The sequence below is a fragment of the Haliaeetus albicilla genome, chromosome 6 (genome assembly GCF_947461875.1).
Source record: "Haliaeetus albicilla chromosome 6, bHalAlb1.1, whole genome shotgun sequence".
Classification (NCBI taxonomy): Eukaryota; Metazoa; Chordata; class Aves; order Accipitriformes; family Accipitridae; genus Haliaeetus; species Haliaeetus albicilla.
The window spans coordinates 26,278,232-26,302,589 of NC_091488.1; the positions used below are offsets into that span (position 1 = coordinate 26,278,232).

The following is a 24,358-nucleotide window of genomic DNA, read 5'->3' on the forward strand; positions in this document are numbered from 1 at the left end:
AGCCTTTTAATGGTGTGAGGGAAGCCTCTGGGACTTGAAAGCTTTCATGAGTTTCAGTAAAATGGAGTTGATCTCCTGTACCCTGCTGTTGTGGCAGAAATAGCACTCTAGCAAGTGTCTGTTTGAAAGAGGAAAGTCATGAGCTGTGGTCAGCAATTAGACCTGCCAGAATTCCATCACTGCTGCACGTGCCAGACCCAAAGGTGTGCCCTGAGAGTGGTAATTCTGATTGCTAAACTTCAAAATGCTAAGGTTAACCTGCAGACCTACCCTGGAAGGATGATTCCTTGCAACAGAAGTCAGGGTACTGGTGGCATTTGAAAAGGAAGTCTAATTAGTCCCTTCGATTGAATAGATGCTCAGAAGGAAGTGCAAAGAAGAGCTATTAAATAGGTAACAAATTCTGGATATGATAAGAAGCAGCAAAGTGCCACTGAATGTGGGATTATGAGCCACATCGTACTAAACTTTCATTTGTTCAGCAGCAGAAGTTTTTCCATCCCTTCTGAGTTGTTTCCAGCTGATCCATCTGTTGCTGAGTAAGGAAGGAAGCCCCGGTGAACAAAATTAAATTGTAAAAATCAAACATGTACCAACTATTGGCTGAGCATTGTTTAGTGCCCTATGGTTTCTCCCCCAGAAGCCCACCGCTTTGTATGAACGTGGCAGCACAGCCAGGCATGTAGAAGTCTTCAGAGAGAAACTGAGAATGTTCCGCACCTACATCTGGAATTGTTCAGAAAAGGAGGAGCAGAGCTACAGAGGTCCTCCTCAAGGGAGAGCTTAATTCAATTTGCCTTAATTGAAGCTTCACAAGCAAACTACAGAATGTTTCCAGTTCTCCTGGTCTCAGAGAAATCCCACAGCATGCACGGGTTATATGAGCTATTGTATTTTATATATTCTTTATTCTAAATATAGGGAAGTATAATGCGTAGTTTAACAATACATTTTCCTTGGTGGAAAATCTGGTTTAAGTAGTACTATTCTCTCCTGGCCACTTATTTCTTCCCCTTATAATAGCTTGTCATTCTGTCAGTTGCTTATGGATCTGGGCTGTGAACAAGGTCATTAGAGTGATCTGGGTTAAAAATCCTCCAAACAGGTGTTTGTCTGTTTGGGTTTTTTTTCTTTTTAGTCTTTTTTTCTAATTGGCATGGAAGAAAATGTTTGTACTACTTGGCCTAAAATCTATCCCAGGTGAATACTGTGGCAGGCTAAAAATTCCCTCCATCCAATCCTGTCTAGTCCAATAATCTAATCTGCCTATTTCAATATTATATTTTGTCTATCATATGGTGCTTGAATACTTTATCTTGTCAGGAAAGTCTCTTGTTTTCTAATGCAATTGAAGAATGACAGTAACTATATAAATGTACACATTGTGGGAGCTACAGACCCAGGTACTATGTGTCTAGTTAAACTCCACGCTAGGAGTGAAGGAGTAAAATGAATGACTTAAATGTGCTGGGAAGTTCCCATTTAAAATAATACCTATTTCAATATTTAGTTGTTAAAGGTGCCTGAACTGGAACAGATTCTTTGTTACACTAGTATTTTATGTATAGAAAGCAAAAGGAAGAGGAAAGATTGTAAAAAATGATTTTGTATTCTAATTGTGGGATTAGCAGAGGTCTTTCAGACACTTAAAAGGAATGTGAGCCCCTCATCCGAAGGGCTGCTTTAGCTACTGAGTAACACACCCATTAAAGGCTGTTTTACAGGCACATCTCAGATTGCTTCTTCTCTGCAGTCTGGGGTAAACAATTATTTAAGTAGTGCTGTTTGCCAGTTTTCTCTTATTTTAAAGCCATCAGCAGATCCGTAGTTACCCTGATTTTCTCTTGTACTGAACTGCCAGAGGAATATTCAGCACCAAGGGTTTAGAAGGATGTGTGGGATTTATTTTGTTCTTCTAGTTTTCTTGTACTGTTCATTTTTCTATTATGCAAAATTTGTTGAACATGACATAGCACTTTGGGAAAGTGGTATTAGTTAGAAAAAAAGGATTGTTTCACCTTTACTGCAATTCAAAACATTATGCTACTATATTTTCAATAGTATGTCTGGGAGCTGGTATAATGTCTCAGCTGAAGGTCATTTAGAGTCTCAGGCACAGCGTAGTGTGACTGGAGGGTGGAGCTGGACACCCAGGTTCTGGTCTCCCTCTGGGTGCTGAAGCTCCCCTTTCAAAATTGTTGCTTCAGGCTATTACGGTTGGTCTTTGCTCCTGCTTCTTTAATTTTTTTCTTCCCTCTTGCATGATGTAGTGAATAATAATGAGGGCAATGTGAACTCTTACATTCTTTTTCTCTTTTGAAAATAAGTGGGAGAGTTATATTTCATATGATATAGAAGTAATTCTTTATGCTGTTTGAGTAGATCAAAACCGCAAGAGATTTCCTGCACATTACACTAGTCTTGTCTTTGTTTTGCATAAAATCACAAATTTGGGGCTTCCTTTCCATGTTTAGACCATAGAAAACTACTGGTTTATCTAGTTGTTTGTGGATTATTTCCTAGTTGGTAGCATGTTGCCGGAACTCAAATGACTCTCTCCTAAGAGCATTTAATATAGGGTCTACATATCACATTGCTCCTTCAGTTCTTTAGAGCTCTGGAAACTTAAAATTCATTATGCAGAATGATAAGATGGTAAGTGACAGATAAATTATTTTGCAGTGTTCAAGATAATCCAGAAAAAACATAATCTAACATTTTTGGTCAGTTGTTAAAGATGAAAGGAGCCTTTTATGAAGGAAGAATCCTATGATGAAACTTCAGAAAAACCCAACGCTTGAACACTGGAAGAAAAAAGTGCTCTTACTGTTCCCAGAGATGGTAGATTTGGAGTTTTAGTGAACAATGTCTTTGGACCATACAGCCTTGCTTTTTTAATTTATTGTAGAGTATTAAAATAATATTGAATTAAAATAATATGCAATCATAAGTGGTAGAGGAGTTTTAGGGGGTGGAGTTTTGTTGTAAATTCTTGGAGAGGGGGGTGCCAAATATGGCTGGAGCGGTGAGCACACATACTGGTGACTTACAGCCTTCTGCTGTCCCACTCCCTGTATACACAGTTCTTCCTTCACATGGCTCTTATCTTCCACTAGTATCAAATGACTGGGTGTGTCTCAGTGGCAGCCATGCAAACATGTTTTATGCATTTCCAGTTTCCAGTCTTGATTTGCTGGGACAAATTCTAAAAAAAGTGAAAACAGTCGAGCCCTTGAGAAGGTTAACAAAGGTGGCACACTGCGGTCAGGTCCAGCAGGAAATGCCACTGCTGAGCCTGTGTGCCATGACCTGGCCGTTTATGGGACAGAGGACATGAGGCCAGCCAGGGCCATAGAGCAGGCCTGTTTAAACAGCATCTGGCAAGCACCCCAAAATGGCCTATTGACATAAAGACAGTTTGCAGGATGAGAAGTGAGATATTCAAGAAGCAGCAGACGGCTCCCACTAGTTCTGTGTACCAGCTGTGGATGAGTGTGGCTGCACAGTCCCCTTGCGATGGCCTTATGAAAGCTTACCAAGAAATGTTTGCCTTGCTACGTCTGCTCAAGTGCCTCGTTTTCAATCCTGACTTCTGAAGGGAGCAACACAAAAGCCCTGACAAAAAAAATCCTGCTCACAAACAAATGAATAGATGAGGTTTAGTTTCTGATTAACAGATGAAGCTTGATACAGACCAGGGTTAGGCATGGGGGTCAGGGGGATGGAGGGAAGAGAATTCCTGTGTTGGGCAACAGCCTATTTTGTTTGATGCTTTGCCTAATGTGGCTGAAGTATAGCAGTAATGTGACAGTGACCCCCTGCCAAGATGGAAAAGCGTCCCAGCTGTTGTGTATGTGTTGTGCATGTGTACACAAGAAGTTTATTAGAGGCTATTCACACTTCAGTGGAGCTCAGAGATTGCAATCTATATTATAATTGGTTAAATGAAGCATATAACATTCTATATTTCTCATACAAGAAATATTTATTCATTTGTATTCGTTGTCATGATTCTTGTCTGTTCTTATTCCTTTGCTTTACTCAGGGCACATGTACATTTTAGGTGTTTTGGCTGGGCTTGAACTGGAAGCCCAGGCGACTGAAGCAGCTAAAGTGGTTGCAGGAGAACCAACTTCAGTCTGGAAACAGAAAAAATACAATCGCTTAATGCTGTGTCAAACTCTAGGTAGCATTCATTAGGTAGAGCATAGTGCTGCAGGTACCTGGCAGCGCTACTTTTGTACTCAACAGTAAACCTGCATGCTATTATACTGTGGTTTCTGAACTTACTAATTAAATCTGTACTTTGTGGGGAATCTCTGTGCTGTATTCTGTATGTACAGCGCAGTTTCTGTGTGCTCTTCTGAAGCACTTGATGAAAAGCTCCCACTTGAATTTCATTCATATATCTCTGACAGTAACATTTGAGGGTTTTTGGATGGCATTGCTTTTGAAAAGTGGTATATTTCTAATTCCTTCAAGTTTGGGTTGGTTTTTTGGTTTGGGGTTTTGGGTTTGGGTTTGTTTTATTTTCCTAATTTTGCTTATTAGAACCTAAGAATAGCAGTACTGCAGGAGAGCAAAGGTCTGTCCAGTCCAATCTATCCTTTTTCTGACAGTAGCCTACAAGGGATTCTGGAAGATTGCCTCTTTTACCAAACATGATCCTCCCTACTGCATTGCTGGGGAGGAAGCATGGTCGATGTTATTTGAAGAGTCCTCTAGTTTTTGGTGAAACTAGTCCCATATTCTTGCTGCGAAGAAGACATGCTGGCCATACAAGTGACAGTGAAAGTACAGTACTTCGGTTGTGGTGTTTTTTGAAGCTGTGCTTGATTCCACACCTGATATTCACATTAGTTGGGAAAAAATAAATTACTTGCCCATGATTTTCTGAATATGTAGTCCATTAAATTTGAAGAGCACATAAAAGCTAACGTCAGACTTGAGTTTAAAGGATCATTAAATAACTATTCTAGTAAACTGCTAAATGTCTGATCTTTGTTAAAACTTAAGACTTACAACAGACCATGCACATTTTTCAAAGTTCTTTGTCTGCAATTGTGGTACCAGTTCTTCTAGATGGTCTCTGAACTTTTAAGAAAGTAATAGGGTTTTTAGCTTCAATGAAACAAAACTCTCAGTAACTTGTCTCTTGTTAGCAATAGCAATCTGTGCAGTGCATTCATCAAGAGTGATTATGCTTTACGAATAAGAAAAAAGAAATCTGCTCTGTATCCTAGAGAAAAATTTTCAACATATTACGTTGTATAGCTTTAGATTTCTGAAATTACTTAAATGTGGTCTTCAGGATATTTGCATTCATAAAGAATGCTTGGTTATGCGTATTGCTTGCCTTTGCCTTTCTTGACTGTCAAAACACAGGGATGCTTTTGAAGATTTATAACAGATGGGTAATGAGATTGCTGACTGTTAACTGCAGCATTCAGAATTTGTTGGTGGAAGGAGGTGGGAGTTTAAAAAAAGAGAGAAGGTTATTGGGGCTTCATTGCAATGAAGACAGGTGATAGAACTTTGTTTTCAATGAGGAAGCTTAAACATAAATATGTTATGTTCCAAATTAGAAAAATCTCCACTCTTCATGCTATCTAGCAGTCAAATAAAATCTTTCAGAAAAAAATATGGAGATGTCAGATTGCATTCAAGTAGTCACAGTGAATCACAAGAAAGGCAGGGACATTGTACAATTTTTCAGTAAGTATATTCAGACTGTATTGCATACGCTTAATTCAGCACAAATAGCAGCCTTTAAAAAATCAGAAACAAATCCTAAGTTAATGTCTGTAATAACTATCACTTGTATACCTGTGTAATTGTGTAAAAGGGAAAATAGGTCAGCAGTGCCCTTAATTGGGTTAACCATTGAAAAAAGATTTCAAAGTCTGACTCTTGCAGTGTGTGCTGTAAATAAGAAAGGAAAAAGCTTCTCTTCTTTCCTGACCTTTGTGCAATCAGCTAGTTGGGGTACACCTCAGACTGAAATTTAGGAGAGAGAAAAAGAAACAACTATCTCCCACTGACTCCATTAGGAATCTGTCTACTTACTTGTCAGTGTTGGTTCATGTACCTGATTTCTAACACTGTAATTCACTGTTCACCTGGTTTAATAGACTCTGTGTTTAGAAGCAAAGGTCTCCACTTTCACGTTTAGATATTAATGCTCATCACAAAGTCCAAATTCTATAAATGTCTATATCTGTATGCATGAGCTGTTAGAATTTTTAGAGGATGTGTCAAAATGGAGGGTTTTTTCCACCTTTTGGTCTTTGCTGAGGCCTGAGAATAAAAAGCAAGCTAACTATAAGTACTGAGTAGGTTACTGAGTTCAGAAGCACATGAAATAGTGAGTGAGAAAAAAGGATGAAGGCAAAGAAAGTTGCTGAATCTGCAAGGAAGAAGATTGTCCTTCTTTTGTTTCTTGATGCAGTATCTCCCTGCTGCTCTCTTCCTCACTTTGATTTCTAGGGACCCTATTAATCAAACATTGTTGAAGCTACTGGACTCTTTGAAAATATCCTAACACCTCTGAAAATGAATCTGGTGAGTTTGGGGCCTCATTTTAAAGTAAAGCCTGAACATTTTAAGTCACGGTAACTTAGCTAGCATTCATGTCTCCTAGGCAATATCTGTATCAGGAGATAGGCAAAGGATGGGAAAAAGAACAGGAGGAAAGAAATGTATGGTTCCTTATCATCTTTTTTAAAAAAAGATGGCAGCTTTTCGTAGGCAGTACACATGCAGAGGGAGCTCAGGAGCTCCCTGGGAGTCTTGCCTAGGACTATTGCCTAGATTGTGATTTTTTTTTTTTTTTTACATTTTCCTTACAAAATGTGACAGAGGCAGTTGCTGAAACAAAGAGGTAGGGCAGCAGCATCCTCAAACAAAGTGTATTACTGTTCTTCACAAGGAAGGTTGTCTGTGACCCCTTGTTTTTTTTCTGTCACCCCATTTCAGCAAGTAGTGCTGGCTTGCTCAGGGACCATTTCAGTAGATCATACACATTAGCCAAGTTCTAAAATACCGCCCTGCACCATACGCTACTTAAAGTATAATAATCCTTTAATCTGTCCACTGCATGACATCTGGGCAGTTATTTGATGTAGTAATTCATGTTGATTGTGCATATCAGTGTGCATCAGAGGAGAGAAGCACCAAAGCAGTGGTTCAGAGATGAGGGTTTAGGAAAATGCCTGTGGGGCAGTGCCTTGGATCAGAGGAGACCTACCTGCATGTGGCAGGTGACCAACCTGCCACCGAACTGGCTGTGTAAAATCTTTGTGTGAGAGTAATATTATCCTGAGATAAGCACACAACAGAACAGGAGGGGGAAGATAAACTACCAGGACCCAAGTTACAGAAGCACATTAGTATTTACTCAATATCTCTTTATACCCTCTAGTCAGCACAACAGATGTAGCTCTGTTTTAAGACATTATCATTCATTGAAAAAGGCAAAAAAGATAGTCTTTCCCTCCCTCCCATCCCCGGTAATCTCAGATGTTTGCCGTGCGCGCCAGGGGGAGGAGGTGGAGAGCCGAGCGCTGGTGGGAGAAGAATGCAATTATCCCAAAGCCTCCTGACAGGCATCCAGTTCTTTCTTCCAGCTTAGCTGCTCTGACCACAGGCTGGGGGCTCGTGGGACATGGACCAGATTGAAAAAGTGGAAGCAGACAGATGGTTATTTGTAATCATCATGTAAATGTAAATCCTATAAAAATGTTTTCTTTCTAAGGGCCTGAAAGCTGTTGTAGTGGAAAGCAGGATTAAGGCATGGATATCTAGCCTAGAATAATGTTGACCCCACAACCTTCCCTCCTACCCCATAAACATTGTGGCTTTATTGCTGCTTCCTTTAAACAAATTGCTAGAGCCTCGGTCGAGGAAATTAATTCGGTTTCCATGTCATTCCCTGAGTTTATGAGCACTAGTTTGACCGAGGCCTGGATTTAGGCCTAAGCTGGCAGGTGCTGGTAAGCAGTTGCCTTGGTAGCAGGGACTTCTTTTTTCTTCTTTCTCCCTCACTCTGGCAGGTGTGTGCGAGTGTTTATCTCAGCACTGCCATTGCTGGATGTGCTCGCTTTCTGTGATTACGCTTGTGGGTACCTGTAAATGGCCGTACAGGACTTTGCATGCTTTAAAGATTGACGTGACAGCTCACAGACATCTATCTTGTTTGAGCAGCATCAGCTTGTTCGAGCTACAAAGAGACCAATCAAACTTTAATTAACTTTTGTCCAGAGCACCATTGTAGGCTGTGTGTACGATTTAGCTATCCTTTCCAGCTCTCCAGTCCCCCGGTGCCTTTCCAGACAGCAAGGTGTAGCCATCCAGAAGCTTTTGCCCTTCTGAGGCTTTACCTCTCAAAACATGAGAATGTTTGGGCTGCCATCAGGCTGGCAGAGGGGAGCAGCTCCCTTTTGCATCGCCGTCACTGCCATTGGGGCTGCGCGGCAGCCTCCAAGGTCCTGCTCTCCAAGGAGACCAGGTGCACTGTGGTCCCAGTGTGGGCAGGCAGGACACGATGCCAGCTATCTTTCTCTTTGGCATCCCTTGCTAAATGTAGGGTAACACCCATGCAAGCACAAAGGGAGCTGCGTAACTTATGTTAAAATTGGAATAAAGGAAAATAAGAACATGGGATGAGGAAGAGGAGCCTGATGGCAATGTTTCGCCACTTGCGTTGAATTTTTAAAATGCTAGTATTTGTGCCCTGCCAAGAGGGCTCTGAGGAGGGCTAGCTTCTGAAGTGAACAAAAGCCTCTTGCCAGTGTGTGGAGAGGGTGATCTGCTCAGGCACGCTAATAGTTATTTGGAAGTACCCAGCAATTGTGGATAATTGGCTGAGGAATATTCTGCAGCTCTCAACCATTTTTCTGTTTTCACAGATGATTGTGCCATTAGATATGGTGAATGCACTAAGCTGTGCTGCAACTTTTCCATTTACTGTGCTAATAAGTGTGAACCCAATCTCCAATTGATGCTCCTTTCTTCTGTGGCTTTCTGTGCTGCTGGAGTGGGACAGCCAAGCTCACTAGCTCGAGCTCTGGTCTCCTCCGCACACCTCCTTCCTCTTCCCTGCTCCTTCTCTCTCAGGGTGATGTTTGGATATGCTGGGATAGCTGTGCTGATCAGATTAACATCTGTGCTTTGTATCATTGTTGTTATATTGCATTAAAAGCACTGAATCACAGGAATGGCAGCCCATGCCCTCTGCTCTTTACCTTGTTTTTCTCTCTGCTTTATTCTTACTCTTTTCTTTCCTTTATCTGGCTTTTTGGTTTTGCTCTCCCTAAATTTACAGTGTTCCCCCTCTTCCTCTCTGAGTTGTTTTCTCTCTTTAATTTATATTCCACGCATTTTTCTCTTATCTTTGTCTTTCTGTCCCTGCTTTATTTTTTCCCCTATTTCATTTTTCTCCCACCATTTTTTTGTTCTCCAAAATACAGAATGCTTTAGATGGAAATGGTGAGATATAGCTATTCAAGATTCGCATATGTGCTGAGGTACACAGCAAGATTAAGTAAACCCCGTAGCATCAATTTTGTCTTCCATTCAAGCCAGATTTGCAGTAAGACTCGGGTAAAGGAATGTGATAAAATCAAATCACCTCTTAGCCTCATATTCTGAAGCTGATTGGAACCTTACACAGTTGCTGGGATAATTCAGAGAAAGCTGATGTAATTTGCTGTGTATCACCCCAACAAACTGCATTTGCCGGCTTCATATAGCAGTGTGAATTGTTCAAGGAAAACGCTTTCCTTAATATTGCTGCCAGGAGTTAGGAGACAGGAGTATAAAGTCATTATGTTGTGGGATCTGCTGATTTTCTGGGGATTTTCCACTAATGGATTTGCACTGAAGTTCTGTAATTGTGCAAAGAATCAAGCCAATAAAAATTAATTAATTTTTATTATGTGTAAGAATAATGTAAGAAGTTGGTGTTTATCCATTTGCCTGTTACATGAAAGAGGCCACAGCATTGCTTAGAAGTATTTTTTCTTCCTGTGTATCACAGTAATCAGAGACACATGAAGATGCTTCCTAAAATAGGTGATTTTATAAGACTTTTTTTTTGGTTCTTTCCCTGAAATTGCTGTGGCATTAGCTTCTTTGTCTTTGCAAAATGTTGTAATGCCAAATAGTCAGCAGCCCATGATCTTCAGCGTACTGTTCCTGTGTTGTGCATTGCATAAGTCATTCCTTCCATTTGATCTTGAAGCTGTATAAATTCCATTTCTGTCAATTTGATTATTGTGAATCAAAAGTGTATGACTGATTTGTATTAATCAGAAATATTTTGGGGTTGAGTCTTTTATTATCAGTTGGAAAAAATGTACCAGTTGGGTGTGTCACCTAAGAAGACTACAGGTTCTTGCCAGAGCTGCATTTGTTGCCAACTGTGTCCTGTCACTTTTATTTTATGCTTCAAGAGCAAGACCTAAATAATCACTCTTTTTTGTGTTAGAAAAGGAATTAACTTCCAATTAATTCCCTTCTTCCTCTGGGATCTACCTGTGTATCCCAAAATGGGGAACAATAAAAGTTACCTCCTATGTCATTTTGAGTGCCACATATATACAGTCTGCTCACCTCAGCCCATTCAGAGACCAATTCTTGTATGTATTAATCATATTTTCTTCTGGCTTATTACAGAAAAGAAAAATATTCAGTTCCAAATGTTAAAATGGGGCACATTTTATTAACATTGAAAGCAGTAAATTATCTCTGCTTATGAAATGAGACTGAGTAATTTCTGCTGAACTCTTCCTGACTTGCCCCTTCACTAGGATACAGTGTTTTCTAATTTCTCAGAGGGCCCTGGTTCCATTAAGGGCAAGAACTGTTTTAAAGCAGTAATGGAAAGCCATACGTAGCTGAAATTCAAGGAGGGGAAATGCCCTAAATTCTATTTCAGTAGCTCATCTAGAGCTATTTTCAGTTTTATGTTTATAAGAATGTCAATTAACCTAGAGACTAGGACATACATGGAAGAATAACGATGAAGCTGATATCATTTTAACACACTGAAGCCAGCTAGTTGGACCTAATCCTTCTTTATAGTAGCTTGATTTACATTAGAAGCTGGCCTGTGTTGCCTAATTTAGTTCTCAAACAGCTTCGTAATTTAAATGCTCTTTCCTTTCAGTGTCATGGGACAGCACTGGTCAAAGTTGCAGAAATATTAAAACTAAAAAAATAAAAGGAATAAATAAATATGCTGGAACCACACTACCATCAGCTTGATTTCTCTGACACCTTTCAGACCTGGTGATCACTTCGGCATGTATTTGGTGATAACAGTAATAACAGTAATAATAACAATACCCTTAATCAAGGTGTAACTCTGCAATCAATATCAGTTGTGTCACTTCTTCACCTAGCTTATGCTGAAGTTGGAGATCCAGGCAAGCCACATATTCAGCATGTTGTTTTCTGTTATGAAAAGAACTCAACATCAGACCCGCAATGCTACTTTTGCAAGGATGGGAAGTGACCCTGTCAGGGTTAAAAAGAGTAATGGGTGCTACAGGTCTTTCTAATTTAAATGCAGAGCAGTGTTCTTATCTGGAGAAAAAAACAAGGAAAAAGCCCCCATGTATGTGAAATCTGCCTCCATTGCTCAAAAGGTCACGCCTCACCAACTTCTTTTATGAGACCTTTTACAGTAAATGTAAGATGCAAAGTCAGCACCTAATAATGGTTGAGACTTGTTTGTTTGTTTGTTTAATATTATATGTATCTGCATGTATTTTTTTCCCCGCTTACAATGTCATCACTTCTATTAATTTTTTTCTTCTGTCCCTCATTTATTGCATTAGTGCTACGGGATGACTTCCGCCAAAACCCTACAGATGTTGTGGTGGCAGCTGGAGAGCCTGCCATATTGGAGTGCCAGCCACCTCGTGGACACCCTGAGCCTACCATCTACTGGAAGAAAGATAAAGTCCGTATTGATGACAAGGAAGAGCGGATCAGTGTGAGTACAACTCGAGTGGTTGTCTAGACACACAGGACCTGCATTGAAGCTGAGTGCAGCAGAACTTTACAGCTTTATAGCCTTTCCTGTAGAGACTCGTCATTACTATTGGCAGTTTGCCTCTCTGGGCTTTCCCAAATGAAGGGGGAGAAGGTTGTTTATTCATTCTGGTTTGGGTCTCCAACTTGAACTTCTTGAGGCTTGATTTGTATAATGAGTGTAATGGAGGTCATTACAGCAGTAGATATGATCATGCAAGGTGCTCTGTTAGATGGGGGGACTCAGTGGATGTCTGACCAATTTGGCCTTACTTTTTCTAGACCTGAGTTCGCTGAAACGAGATCTCAGTTCAGTGAAATGAGAATATCAGACCTTATATCAGAGAGGTCTTTTAAAGATAAAATCAGTCATATCTATAAGGTACACAAATACTCCACGGGAAAAGACCAACAGCTTAGGTATTGGTAAAGTTGTATTTAGTGTGGTAATTGGCATGTGTATTCTAAATGAAGGCTGAAGTTATACTCTAAAGAATGATTGTTCCTGAATAGGAATACATGTTGAATAAATGAGTAACACTGGTTTGAATTCTGTGACAGTTCAGTCCTTGTACTGAATGAAAAAGGATCCAGCAGAAATACCTAACTGATCAAGTGATTAGAAGTTATATCATAGTATGTGCAAGTAAATGGGATAACTTAAGGGTGAGGGGATATATTTCATTCCTAATTTTTAAATGCTTAGCTTTCAACTATTAATATTCCTTCAGTAAAGTTTTATGTTTTATGTAATGATATGTAACTCATTCACTGCTGACCTTATTCAATACAGAAGTACTGTCAAGAAGCTTGTTTGTTGCTCTGGATGCCTAAGGAAGTATTTAAAGCTAAACAATCTCAGTAGTTGCTATTTGTGGGCCAGACTGTCCCTGCCAGGGTCTGCTCAACAGTAGAGGAAGGAAGAGTGACAGGGAACTGGCTGTCATTCCCTGACTCTCAAGTTTTTTTGGCTATATTCCTAGATTATTCTGAAGCACCCCCTTTTCTAACTTTGAACACTGTCTGTGACTTCCTAAGCTGCCAATTTGTTACTTTGTTTCTTTCAACTACCCTGCTCCTTCACTCTGTAAGCACCCTTTGTAGCCAGGAAAATGTTAAGTCTTATGGGAGTCAGGTGACTTCTCAGTTTGAGCTAGATTCAGTCTGTTTGCATCAAGGAAAAGAGAAAAATCTGTCTTGATCAGTGAACAAGGGAAGTGTTCAGACACCAGTAAAATAAAATGAACTAAATAAAACTCAGTAAAATTGCCTTTTTCGTGAGAGAGATGTCAAGAAGGCTTTACGTATCATCATGCAAGAAATACAAGCACTCTGCATTGCCAAAGAGGCAGCAAGAAATGTAATCTTTGAAATGTAAAGCATCTAATGAAAACCGAAGAAAAAAACTGAAATGCAGTTAAAATCAGTCAGTAGGATAAAATGTGTTCTACAATAGCTTAAAGATATTTAAGTATATAGGATTGTAATTTTAAGGATATGCATATATTTAAAAACAAAACTTTTAAATGCCTTAGTTGTGGAACTTGCCAGCTGAGAAGGTAGCTTTTTTCTGCTATCTTTTGTTTATCTGAAGTTAAAAACATATTCCTTGTTTTGAAACAGATACGTGGTGGGAAGCTGATGATCTCCAATACAAGAAAAAGTGACGCCGGCATGTATACTTGTGTTGGAACAAACATGGTGGGGGAGCGAGACAGCGACCCAGCAGAGCTGACTGTCTTTGGTAAAGCGACTCAAGCTTTTGTTTCCTTTTCGCTACTAATGTCATAGACTGAATTGACCTGCATGACTTATCAAAATATGAGACAAAACAAGGTTAACAAAACACAATAGTACTGCTTAAGCTGCATTTCACAGTTTCTGAAGAAGACCAGGTTTCAAAGGCTGCAATTTAGAATTATGGAGCCGTGATGGCTCAACGTTTTCTTTCTAACCGCATAGTTTCAATCTAATTGGACGTCCTTAGTGCTATGCGTACACTCAGAGATGATAATGCAGGACATAATGCTCTCCCCCACAAAATTGCCAAATGTAATTAAGCTACTTGTAATACAGTTGACAATGCCTGCTTAACAGAGATTTGGACCAGCATTGCCTATTTAAATAATTCCTTATTCCTGTGGGGTTGTGAAATCAAACCTTTGTAGGAGAGCACAAAAGAGCTCAACCGATCAGTATAAAGTCATTGGAAAAAATCCCGAGATCAACTTTTTGAATGTATAGAGATACTTTTGTAATTTGTTTTTTAAAGGGCATGAAACAGCTTTTCATCCTGTAAACCAGGGCATCATTTAGCTTTTGGGTGCTGCTGAATGCATCAAAAATGAATAGGGTTCCTGTGTGAAAGAGCTTCCAGACCTGATGGGCAAGGCAAGAGGTTGTTAGGAACATTTGCCCTATGGTTAGGGTCTAAAGCAAGAATAGAGTAATATTAAACCCAGAGCTAGATCCATCCTGCTAACAACTGGATAAGAAGTAAAGCCCCAAAATCTTGCTGTGGTACATCCTGCAGTCATGACATTTCTATTCACCATTAGCTGTGGTTTCGTAGGAATTAGGCAAGACGTCTTGAGCAAACAAAAGAAAATCAATAAGGGAAAAAACCCTCACTGCTAAAGAAAACACATACATGCATACAAAAGAGAAAGAGAAAGAGAAATAGTATTAATGTTCCCTCTTGCTACACCTCTTTGATATCCTTAATACAATACCAAAATTCCAAACAAGACTGCTTGTAATTTCAGTAAGACTTTTCACAGAAATCCTAAGGCCCTTTCTGAAGCAGATGCTCCTAATTTGTTCACCTTCTGCCTAATACGGTGCACTGGAAAACCCAGTCACACATATTGCCATCTGTGTTTGCATGTATGTGCAATTGCACATGTTTGTCCACTTTAAAAAAACATGTTATGGGATTAAGAAAAGGCATAGATAAGTTTCTGCTAGACAAGATCTGTGAGTGACTGAGGATTTGCTGCTTTCCAGCATTTTAAGACTGTAAAGGCTTCCACTCCACTTAGTTTGTTGTGGATTCATGGAAGCATACGACTTTTAAAGACAGAACTAATATACCTTGCAAAAAGCACGGAAAGGATCTCTATCAAATTATTATGTCCTTTGCAGCCAATCTGTTGAAGTCGTGCCTTTATACTGATGTAAAAGAGGCATGACATATCTTCTTCATCAGTTTAAGTACTGATAATCTCTGGTAATACTCCCTGTGGATAGCAAGCAGATTGCAGTCCTAAACTACAAAGCCTTAAAAAATCCTTAAGAAAAGAATTTGTTAAAAAGCATTGAACTGTAGGAATAAAAACTGAAATATGCATGTAATTTCATATCCTGCAGAGCTATGAAAAGTATTAAGTTTGTCTTGATATGTAAAATAATACATAGCCAATTACAATATTCTCATTTTTTAATAGGATTTAATCATAGCAATCAACTCGTAAAATATGATCTAAGCCTATTTTGTGAATTCTGAGCAAAATCAGCAATAAATGAAATTAGATATTTTAATTCTTCATAATTGTGCTAGACTACCTAAAGAAAATTGTATTTAAAATTTCTTTCCTGTCTGGGTATCTTCCTATGTAAAATTCCCCTTCTATCTAGGTATTCCCTTCCTATCTTCCTTTTTACTGTACAAGAATAGCATGCAGGAAGCAGGCACGCAGGTTAGGATCTGCCGTTTGACAAGATGATTCGACTATCCTGTGCCCATTTCCCGGCTGCCACCTCGCCCTGAAGCTCTGTGTTGGTGTATTGGGCTCACTGTATAGACATGTCCAGGTTAGTCCTGGTCCACTCCATACAAAAGGAGGTGGCTTGGCTTTGCCTTCCACGAGCAGAGCAGTTGTATTCCATTCTTGGACTCCAGGCAGCATCTCTTGTGTGGGTGTGTGTGTGTGCAGTGCACTGGAGAGCGTTATCCATGATGTTTCTAGGAAGCAATGTATCTACTGGACAGTCCAATCAGTCTAAGCATACACAATAAATCCAATAAATCCAGCAACTCTGGGAAGCGTCAGATTGGCTGTGCATGTTCAGAAAGACTTTACTGAACACAAGCAAAACCACAGGTCATCTGTTAAGTCCACTGCCTTCCTCTAATATGACTCACAGGTTTGAGGAACATGGGAATAGTGCAAGTGTTGAGAAAAATATGCTAAAAATATCATAATACTTACGTATTATTCATGTGCCCAACTTTAACTGTCTTGAACATATTTGAAAATGGGCTTTATAATTAAAATGAAGATATCTTAGCTAAGAGGCTTTGAGAATTTAATAAAACGGCTGGCAAGCCTACAGCTGATGCTGATTCTGGAGAGGAATGTGTATTAATTAGCTGATTACTAATGTCTCTATTCCTTTTCCAAATAACAAATCCACAAACCCTTTCCATAGTGTGAAGGGGGCCTTAGTAAATATGCTACTTTGTAGGAAAAGGAACTGTTTCATACTAGTTCTCGAATCTTTCAAGGAATCAGCCACTTGTTACTTTTGGCTTTGCAAATTTTTCTGTAATATCTGAAGTTAATTTCTGCATGTGACTTGTGACAGATCTCCCTCTCCCTGTACAGTAAATTTAGCTTGAGGCATTGCCTCTGGAAAAAATGAGTCATTGTGGTGGTAACTGGTGGACGGAGGGGAACAGCATGGAAGCCTAGCCTAAAAGATTACACCTTTCCTGATTTTAAAAAAGTAAAATAAAATGGGCAGTAAGAACCTTGGAAAGAAGTAGGAGGAGAATATGAAAGTTTCCCATGTGCAGAATATATCCATTTGGCTGGGTACCCATTCAGTAACCTTTGCAGAGAGATAGTTGTGGATAACACATGTAGAACATTCACAAAACAAGTAATTTATTTTTTTTCAACGCCGTCTGCATAGGAAACCTAGTTTTCAACATTTAGGCACTGCTAACAGCATACTGTTAGTGTAGGTGCAGGTTGCATTTCTTTTGTTCCCAGGTCATGATTCTTCTACGAGCAGAAAATTGCCAAACTTTCACAGTAAAATATCATAAAGCAAACTGATTATATAAGCAGTGCTTCCCAAAATTATTCCTGTGTTTTGAATAGTGACAATGATTCATTACCTTTTGATAGTCTTCTCTTTCAGGCACTACTGCTAGTTTTTGCCTTTATGAGGCTCCAAGGCATAATCTTGGAGTAAAGTAGGAAGACAGGGTCTGTCACAGAGTCTAAGCTGGCCTTTAAAGGAAGTTAATAACTAATCCATCAATCCTAATCTTCACAAAAAGAGGCAGCACGGTACTTTATTATTATGGATGCAGTATTCTAAAGGCCAAGTTCAGAAGTGTAAGTGATACAAATTAGGCTGCTTTGCTTGTGTTTGGGCTCGTAGCCTTTATCTGAACAGAATTAAAGCAAGATGCAAACCAGAATCAGTTTCATGCCAATTTGTAAGAAAGCTTGGTTTGTAAATAGATAATACGGACTCAGAAATTAAATGAAGTAAGAATTACTGTTTAAGTTAACGTTTTATCATTTTGTCATACTACTGCACTGTTCTCAGGTAAGTTTTCAAGTTGTTTTAACTATTTCAGACTCCTTTTTGTTCCTATGGACTTAAAATGGTATGTTTGAAGAGAATGTACAAAGGTATATCTTGTATATTGATTCTGAAGCTCAGTGAAATCAATGAAAGCCTTAATATATCAACTTCAAGAGGCTAGCATCAAGCAGTGGAAAAAGATATATTTAGAAGAGCCTCAAAAGAATATAAAGCATAACTAGGAAGAGTACAAAAATGTCTTAAAAGATATGTCAGTTCAGACATATTAAAGATTGTTTTGGATTAATCTTTGATTTAGCTCTGGTACCTGAACCTTTTTCAGCTAATAATGTCCTGTGGGATGAAGAGGTATTTTTGTCTGATGCTTGAAGAAGTTTTTGTGTTTGATGTTTTCTAGACATTGTCAGGCTGAAAGAGATACCATAGTTCCAGAAAGAGTATACTGTGATGACATGATGTTAGAGGAAAAAAATCTAAAAATCCCTTAATGAAGATGTTGTGCCCCATTTTACCTTCCTGATCTCTATGTGGAAGGCCTTAGCAGAGAGTCTTGTCCCATTGTATCCTGGAAATTACCCCCAGAAGCTTTCCCAGCCACATGGAAAATATACCAAAACTGTGTATACATTCACAGTTCAAGACAGAGAAATTGGCAGTGCGTATTTTGTCCTTCAGAGCAAAGCTCCTCCTGTTTTTCTTCCAATCCTTGTATTTCCCACTTGCAGTGTACTTGTGGCAGTTTGCAAAAAGCCAGTTTGGCTTTGCAATATTTGTTATCCACAGATACTGACAAGTTCTAATAGGATAATGATAACTGCTGTGAAAAAGGGTCTGATGTGGTCTCCAAAGTCCATACCTAATGCTCAGTAAAACCTGAAATTAACATGGTTGTAGATGTATATAAAAGGAGAAAAACACTAACAATTGATAAAAATCATTCTACTTTATTTGCATGTGCCCCTTAACAGTGCTCCGTGCCTTTACTGTGCAAGCTCATCACATCTTGAGTACTGTGTAGAGTGTGGAAGTTTGCAATGTCTACACAAGTGCTTATTTCTCAAATGAAAAATGGAAAAGTGCCTAAAAAGAGGTAGTAGAAGAATGTCTTTAAATATAAAACCATCTGCTTTTGCAATTATATTTTCATATATTTGACCAACACAGGTAAATTTAGTGTGATCCTAATATCCTGTCTTCTTCAAGATCTTCATTTTTGGCAGAGAGCTTTACTTTATCCAGATCGTGTTGCAGTTAATGAAATATTTACACTATTGACAGCATTCTGAAGTGAAACTTAACTTCCAACCATCTAATGTTTCTTTTTTTTTTCCTTTACATCAGAACACTAAAGTGAAAAAAAGCTTTTATTTTCAACTCTTTGCTGTTGAATCCCTCCCTAAGCCTTTTAATTCGTGTTTTAATACTTCTTTCTAGAACATGAAAACATTTTTAAAAAAATGATGCGTTCTCTCCAGCAAAGACAGAGAAAACAGTTCTAAATCAGATTGAGCCTCTACATTATGGGGACCATCAAATCCTTCATTCTAGCAGTTGCCTCAGCAGAGAAAATGTATTAAGGTAGTTAGGATCATTTTAATTAGATTGAGGTCCCATATATGGCTGTCTAACTTTTTGAGGAACAGAGAAAGGGCAATAATACATCTGAAGGTCATCTGAGTCTCTCTAATAGACTGTGATACTCAGGCCAATTGTTAAATAGAGGAAAAATTGAGTTCTGGCGTTAACTTGTGTCAGCACCCAAAGCAAGGAAAGGATTTTCCTATGTTTCTGGTTAGGATCAGTTCTGCAGGTTTTCTTGCAGCGCATATCTCAAGCACTGCAACAGATTGTAGGTGTGTGCCCAGATTACATTAACAATCCCCTTTTATAACTGCAATCAAAGTTTATTCTGAAGTTATAAAGGTCATCCCAGTAATAGCATGACTGGGTGACATGACATATAACCATGACCTATTTCATAGTTCTCTTCAAAGATTTTTAATATTCATCAGAGAAAGTCTAGGAGGTGGGTTCTTTATTTACTCAATGAAAGCTTATAAAATAGCTATATTAAAATCTTTAGATATGTCTATGATTTTAATTTATTACCCTTTCTTGCTGTTTCTCAAATGTATTGTGTTCTGAATGCAGTTGACAGAGTAACAATATTGAATTATACCACAAGGCTTTATTTATGGGCAAACCATTTCAAAATTATAAAACAAAAAGGTTTTTTTCTCAAGTTTAGCTCTGAAACTAGATTTGACCTGGCTACGTGAAGAAACCTTCTTTATTTAGCATGCTTGGGCAAGCAGTGCTGTCTCCTGAGAGATTAACATTGTAAGCAAGTTATGCAGGTGACTCAAATCCAGTTAATCTCACATAAAGAATGTTAATTGCATTGGCAATGGCATTCACTCTGATCACTTCATAGCTGTATAATTAGCTATTGGACATATTCAAGGGGTTGTCTGAGTGATACAAATACAGGAAACAACATGAGAGGTAACTTGTTCTTTCCTGATTCACACTGTGCAAAATGCAGAGATTATGGAAAAATGGATATTGGTATTTTCATGTCCTTGCTAACTGGGATCTGTACTTACTGTTTATTTTCTAGCAAATTCTTAACTGTTTTGGAAAATACACAGTTTGAGTAGCCGATCTGAAACAAACACGTATGTATGTATACTCCTGAATTGCCTTGATGTGGAATCAAGTGATTTACCTAATGACCTGTGAGCCGTTTACTGTCTCATCAGCTGGATTCACCTCAAAATGTGATAGGAATTTATTTTCTCATCTCCTGTATAGAAGCATTTACAGCCACAAGTAGCAATCTCATAAATATGCATACATTAGTTTCTTAGCTGTTTACAGGCAACTTTTATAAACATGGTCTAAAATAATTTTTGTAGGCAGACCAAGCCAACATACAGGCACATGCAGAGTTACTTAAATTCAGTGTGGGTGAACCATGGTCTCTAAATCATCTATAAGGATGCTGATCTGGATCTAAATTTCTTGGTTTAGGATCATCTCTTGAAAAACAAATACCAGAATGTAGAGTGTATTGTGTATGAGCTCAGAGCAGGGGTTGGTCTGAGCTCTTCTTAGGAGAGAAGTTGTCAATAAGATACTCTTACAAACTCACAGAAAGTTTCATTAAGATATTCCCTTACACATAATTACAGACAGGCCAAGTGCATTGCTTAGCATTAAAGTTAACAGCTAATGCTTTTGTTACTTTGTCCAGTTTTAATAAGTTTGTCAAACTGAAAGGCTTTATCCAAAATTTACCATGCCTGATTGGATTGGAAAACTGATTTTTTTTTTTTTTTAATTGCCAAAATAATTCATTCTTCTCTAAGAATGTTGAAGTTCCTGCAGTTTGGAGGTGAAAGGGATAATTGGAGGGAAATGGGGAAGGATTTGAAGGAGAGGAATGGAGGAAGCTTTTTATTCTGAGAAATGCAGGTCCCTCATATTGAATAACAGGGACTTAAAATTTGATGGGAAATAGCTACACTATGCCAGAGAGGTACTTTTTTGCTTGTCCAAAGAATTTTCACTATATTTAGCCAATTATGCACCTCTAAAAAAAAAAATTTTAAAAAATCATTAATTCATATGCCAGAGACACCAGGTAGAATGCAGGTCTGAATAGCATTTTCCTGCAACTGCACTGCACTCCTGCTGCTGTCACTCTCCTGGGATGATGCTTGGTTACTTCGGCCGATTTTTCTTGTGTTAATATTGTGGATGGGCTGTATCTGGGTGGCACAGAGAAAAGAAGCTCCGGTTCAAGTGTAGTTCAAACACGCAGCAGAGAAGAGTCAGTTTGCTGTGAGGTATGAAGAAGTGAGAGGCATGGATAGTTGGAAGGAAGACTGGATTTGTGAACTTGCTGGGTTCCAGCTGTGAAAAGCAATATTCTGGGCTAGGAGGAGACAAATCAGCTAAGGAAGCAGTTGGCAGCTGGAAAGAGCTGGCACAGCCAGTGACTGAAACGGAAAGGGACTTGAGGCACTGTCACAGGCTGGCAAAAACACGTAGGTGAGGGTCGAAGCAAACCTAGCTGGAGATTGGGAAGCATCAGGAGACTACATGCACAGGTAAGGAAAAGTCTGATGAAGCACACTCAGGACAAGGAGCTGTAGTGAAGGTTATATATGGCTTGTACACAGACTTGAAACAGGGAATAAAGACTGAGATTTCAAGGTGCAGAGAGAGACTAGAACTGAATTTACTTGCCCAAATGCTGCTGGAACCTGTAGGTCCTGGGCGGGACTAGGAATGGGACAAAAACAATGGCTTGGGAGAAATGGGGAGAAGAATCTCTGCCCGATAGACATGTTTTTATCTCTAGCATCTAAAAAAGTGCTATAGATTCTTGAGCGTGTCTATTCTTCTGCTGACAGAATATGCTTTTCCCTGCCAATAGGTTCTCCTGCTAGTATTATGGAATTCCTATGTGATGCTGTCACTCATTTACATAATTATTAACAGGTGGTTTTGTGTTCCTTATTTCCTGACTTAATATTCTAATTTGCAAAAGTGGTGAAAATTTTATCGGCTGCAACTGAATTCAGTGGAAGCTGAGCTTTGAACACACAAAATTAATGATATATTCTCCCCCCCAAAAAATTGGCAGGTTTGTGTCTCACATTGAGCATCAAAATTTAGGAGATATGTTTTACCTTGCTTTCTTAGACCTCCATCGCACTTCGGAGAGGAGCTATGAAAATAAGTGAATTGTTTATGAACCGTTAAGATAGGTGTAATGGAGGTCATGAGGAAATTAATAATTCCACCTTTGAAGTGAAGTTTGAGTAGCATGACAGGAGGCCACCCACTAAATGGTACAACTAAAGCAAAATATTAAACACCTGCTCATTAAATAAATACCAACAATCTGGAGATGTTTGGGGAAAAAACAGCATGTGATCATATAATTGCAACCAGTCCCATAAGGCATAAACAGAAAGGGAGTGATTAAAAGGCACGCAGACAGCCTTAGTTCCGGCACTGAGGTGCTGCATGCTTGATTTTGCAATGTTATTAATATTCTTTTAATGTTGGGGGTTTTATTATTTGGATATAATAAACATGGATAGCCAACCCATAAACTCAGCTCTGTAGTTATCAAGACAAACTGCCTGAGTCAGAATCTGGTATTGCTTACATCTGTGTGAATTTTGAATAATTTTTTAAGTGACATCACACCCTTCAACTTGCTAAGAATGAAATGTGAGACGTAGCGTGCAGCCAGTTTTAAATGTCTTTATAATAAATCCCTGTCTTGAGTGGAAATACTACTTCATATAAACCCAGTCTTACAATGGTTTGGCTCTAGCATAAATAATTTATGATGATAAAAGTGTGGTATGGCTAGGAGAGGACAGAACAAAATTTATGTAATCCAAAGGCAACTTAGAAACCAACCCCAGTGACATCCTTTCAAATTCAATTACTGGTACTTTGAGTTTGTACCAGTATAACTGAGATCAGATTGTGGCTCTGCATCTGGATTTTAAGCAGGCCTGTACAACATTATGATGATTAATAATATTTGTAGCCATGCAGGCTAACATAACAAGGGTAAACAGAACTTATTATTCAGACCTTAATTTAGTTTTCCATGGTGAAGTTAGCAAGGGGGATCAGGGAAGCTCTGACCTCTATACGATAGTCTGCAATTGGCTGAGATGCATAACATGGAGTTTACGTTTTCCTCCAAAGCATCAAGATATTGATTATTGCCAAAGGCAGCTCTCTCCACTGGCAGCTCATCTATTGCTAGAGCAGGCAGGAGCTTTTAGATCATGTCCTGTGTATGCAGTGGTGAAGAGCCAAAATGTTCGCACAGAAGGGCACGGCCATGGAGATCTCTCGGCTGGTGTGGCAGGTGGGCAGTCAGTGCTAGCACAGGCTTCCTTCTGGTGGCACTCAGCTCTTGCATCAGGGCTGGATGTGACAGCCCCTGCCTCTCCAGCCTGGCAGTCATCTTCCGGGCTCTTTATGCTCATCATCAGTTCCACTTGTCTGAATTTGTGGAGCTCAGCCTCCTTTCTTTGTTCTGTAAATCAGTAAGCAAAAAGATGCTGAAAAGTGAAAAGTGTTCATTTCAACCCTCTGACTCACTAAGGAATTTTAATGTCTCTTTCCAGAACGGCCCACGTTTCTCAGGCGACCGATTAACCAAGTGGTGCTGGAGGAGGAGGCCGTGGATTTCCGATGCCAGGTGCAGGGGGATCCCACACCCACAGTCCGGTGGAAAAAAGATGATGCAGACTTACCGAGAGGAAGGTGAGAGCAACATTCATGTTCCCCAGACTTTCAAATTTCAGTTGTTGAGTAATGCTGGAATCACTCCCTACTACTTAGAGTTTGTTATTTGACATTATGGTGAAGATTTATTTCCCATAATGCTGGTCTTTGGCACTACAAAACCTGTTCCAGAGCCAGTTGAGCAGGGAAACCCAGTCTGTGTTGATTTGTCCACATAACGGATTGCCATGGAAGGAAGAAAAGTGATGTGTCAGTATTGTGAGCACATGGGTATTCACTGAATTTGCTGGAGAAAGTAAAGATGTTTTAGGGATGTACTAGTGATAGTAGCCTTCATAATAACATGCTGATACCAAAAGGGAGAAAACTTGGCTGCAGAGTTACAGAGCCACTCCACTGCACTAGCAGGATGAATTAGAAGCAGAGCACTGTGGTGGGCTTTGCTGGCTCCTTGGCTCACGTCTGT

General features: G+C 39.2%; 1 protein-coding gene across 20 annotated transcripts in view; it reads left to right on the forward strand.

Annotated features, from left to right (window-relative positions):
• Window positions 1–24,358, forward strand: part of ROBO2 (roundabout guidance receptor 2) — a 945,132-nt gene that overhangs the window by 776,664 nt on the left and 144,110 nt on the right. For all 20 annotated transcript variants that reach the window (XM_069785365.1, XM_069785369.1, XM_069785356.1 and 17 more), the window contains exons 3-5: window positions 11,841–11,998; window positions 13,660–13,780; window positions 23,772–23,910. In XM_069785365.1, coding sequence (XP_069641466.1) covers window positions 11,841–11,998; window positions 13,660–13,780; window positions 23,772–23,910 — 418 coding nt within the window. The remainder of the gene's footprint in view (window positions 1–11,840; window positions 11,999–13,659; window positions 13,781–23,771; window positions 23,911–24,358) is intronic.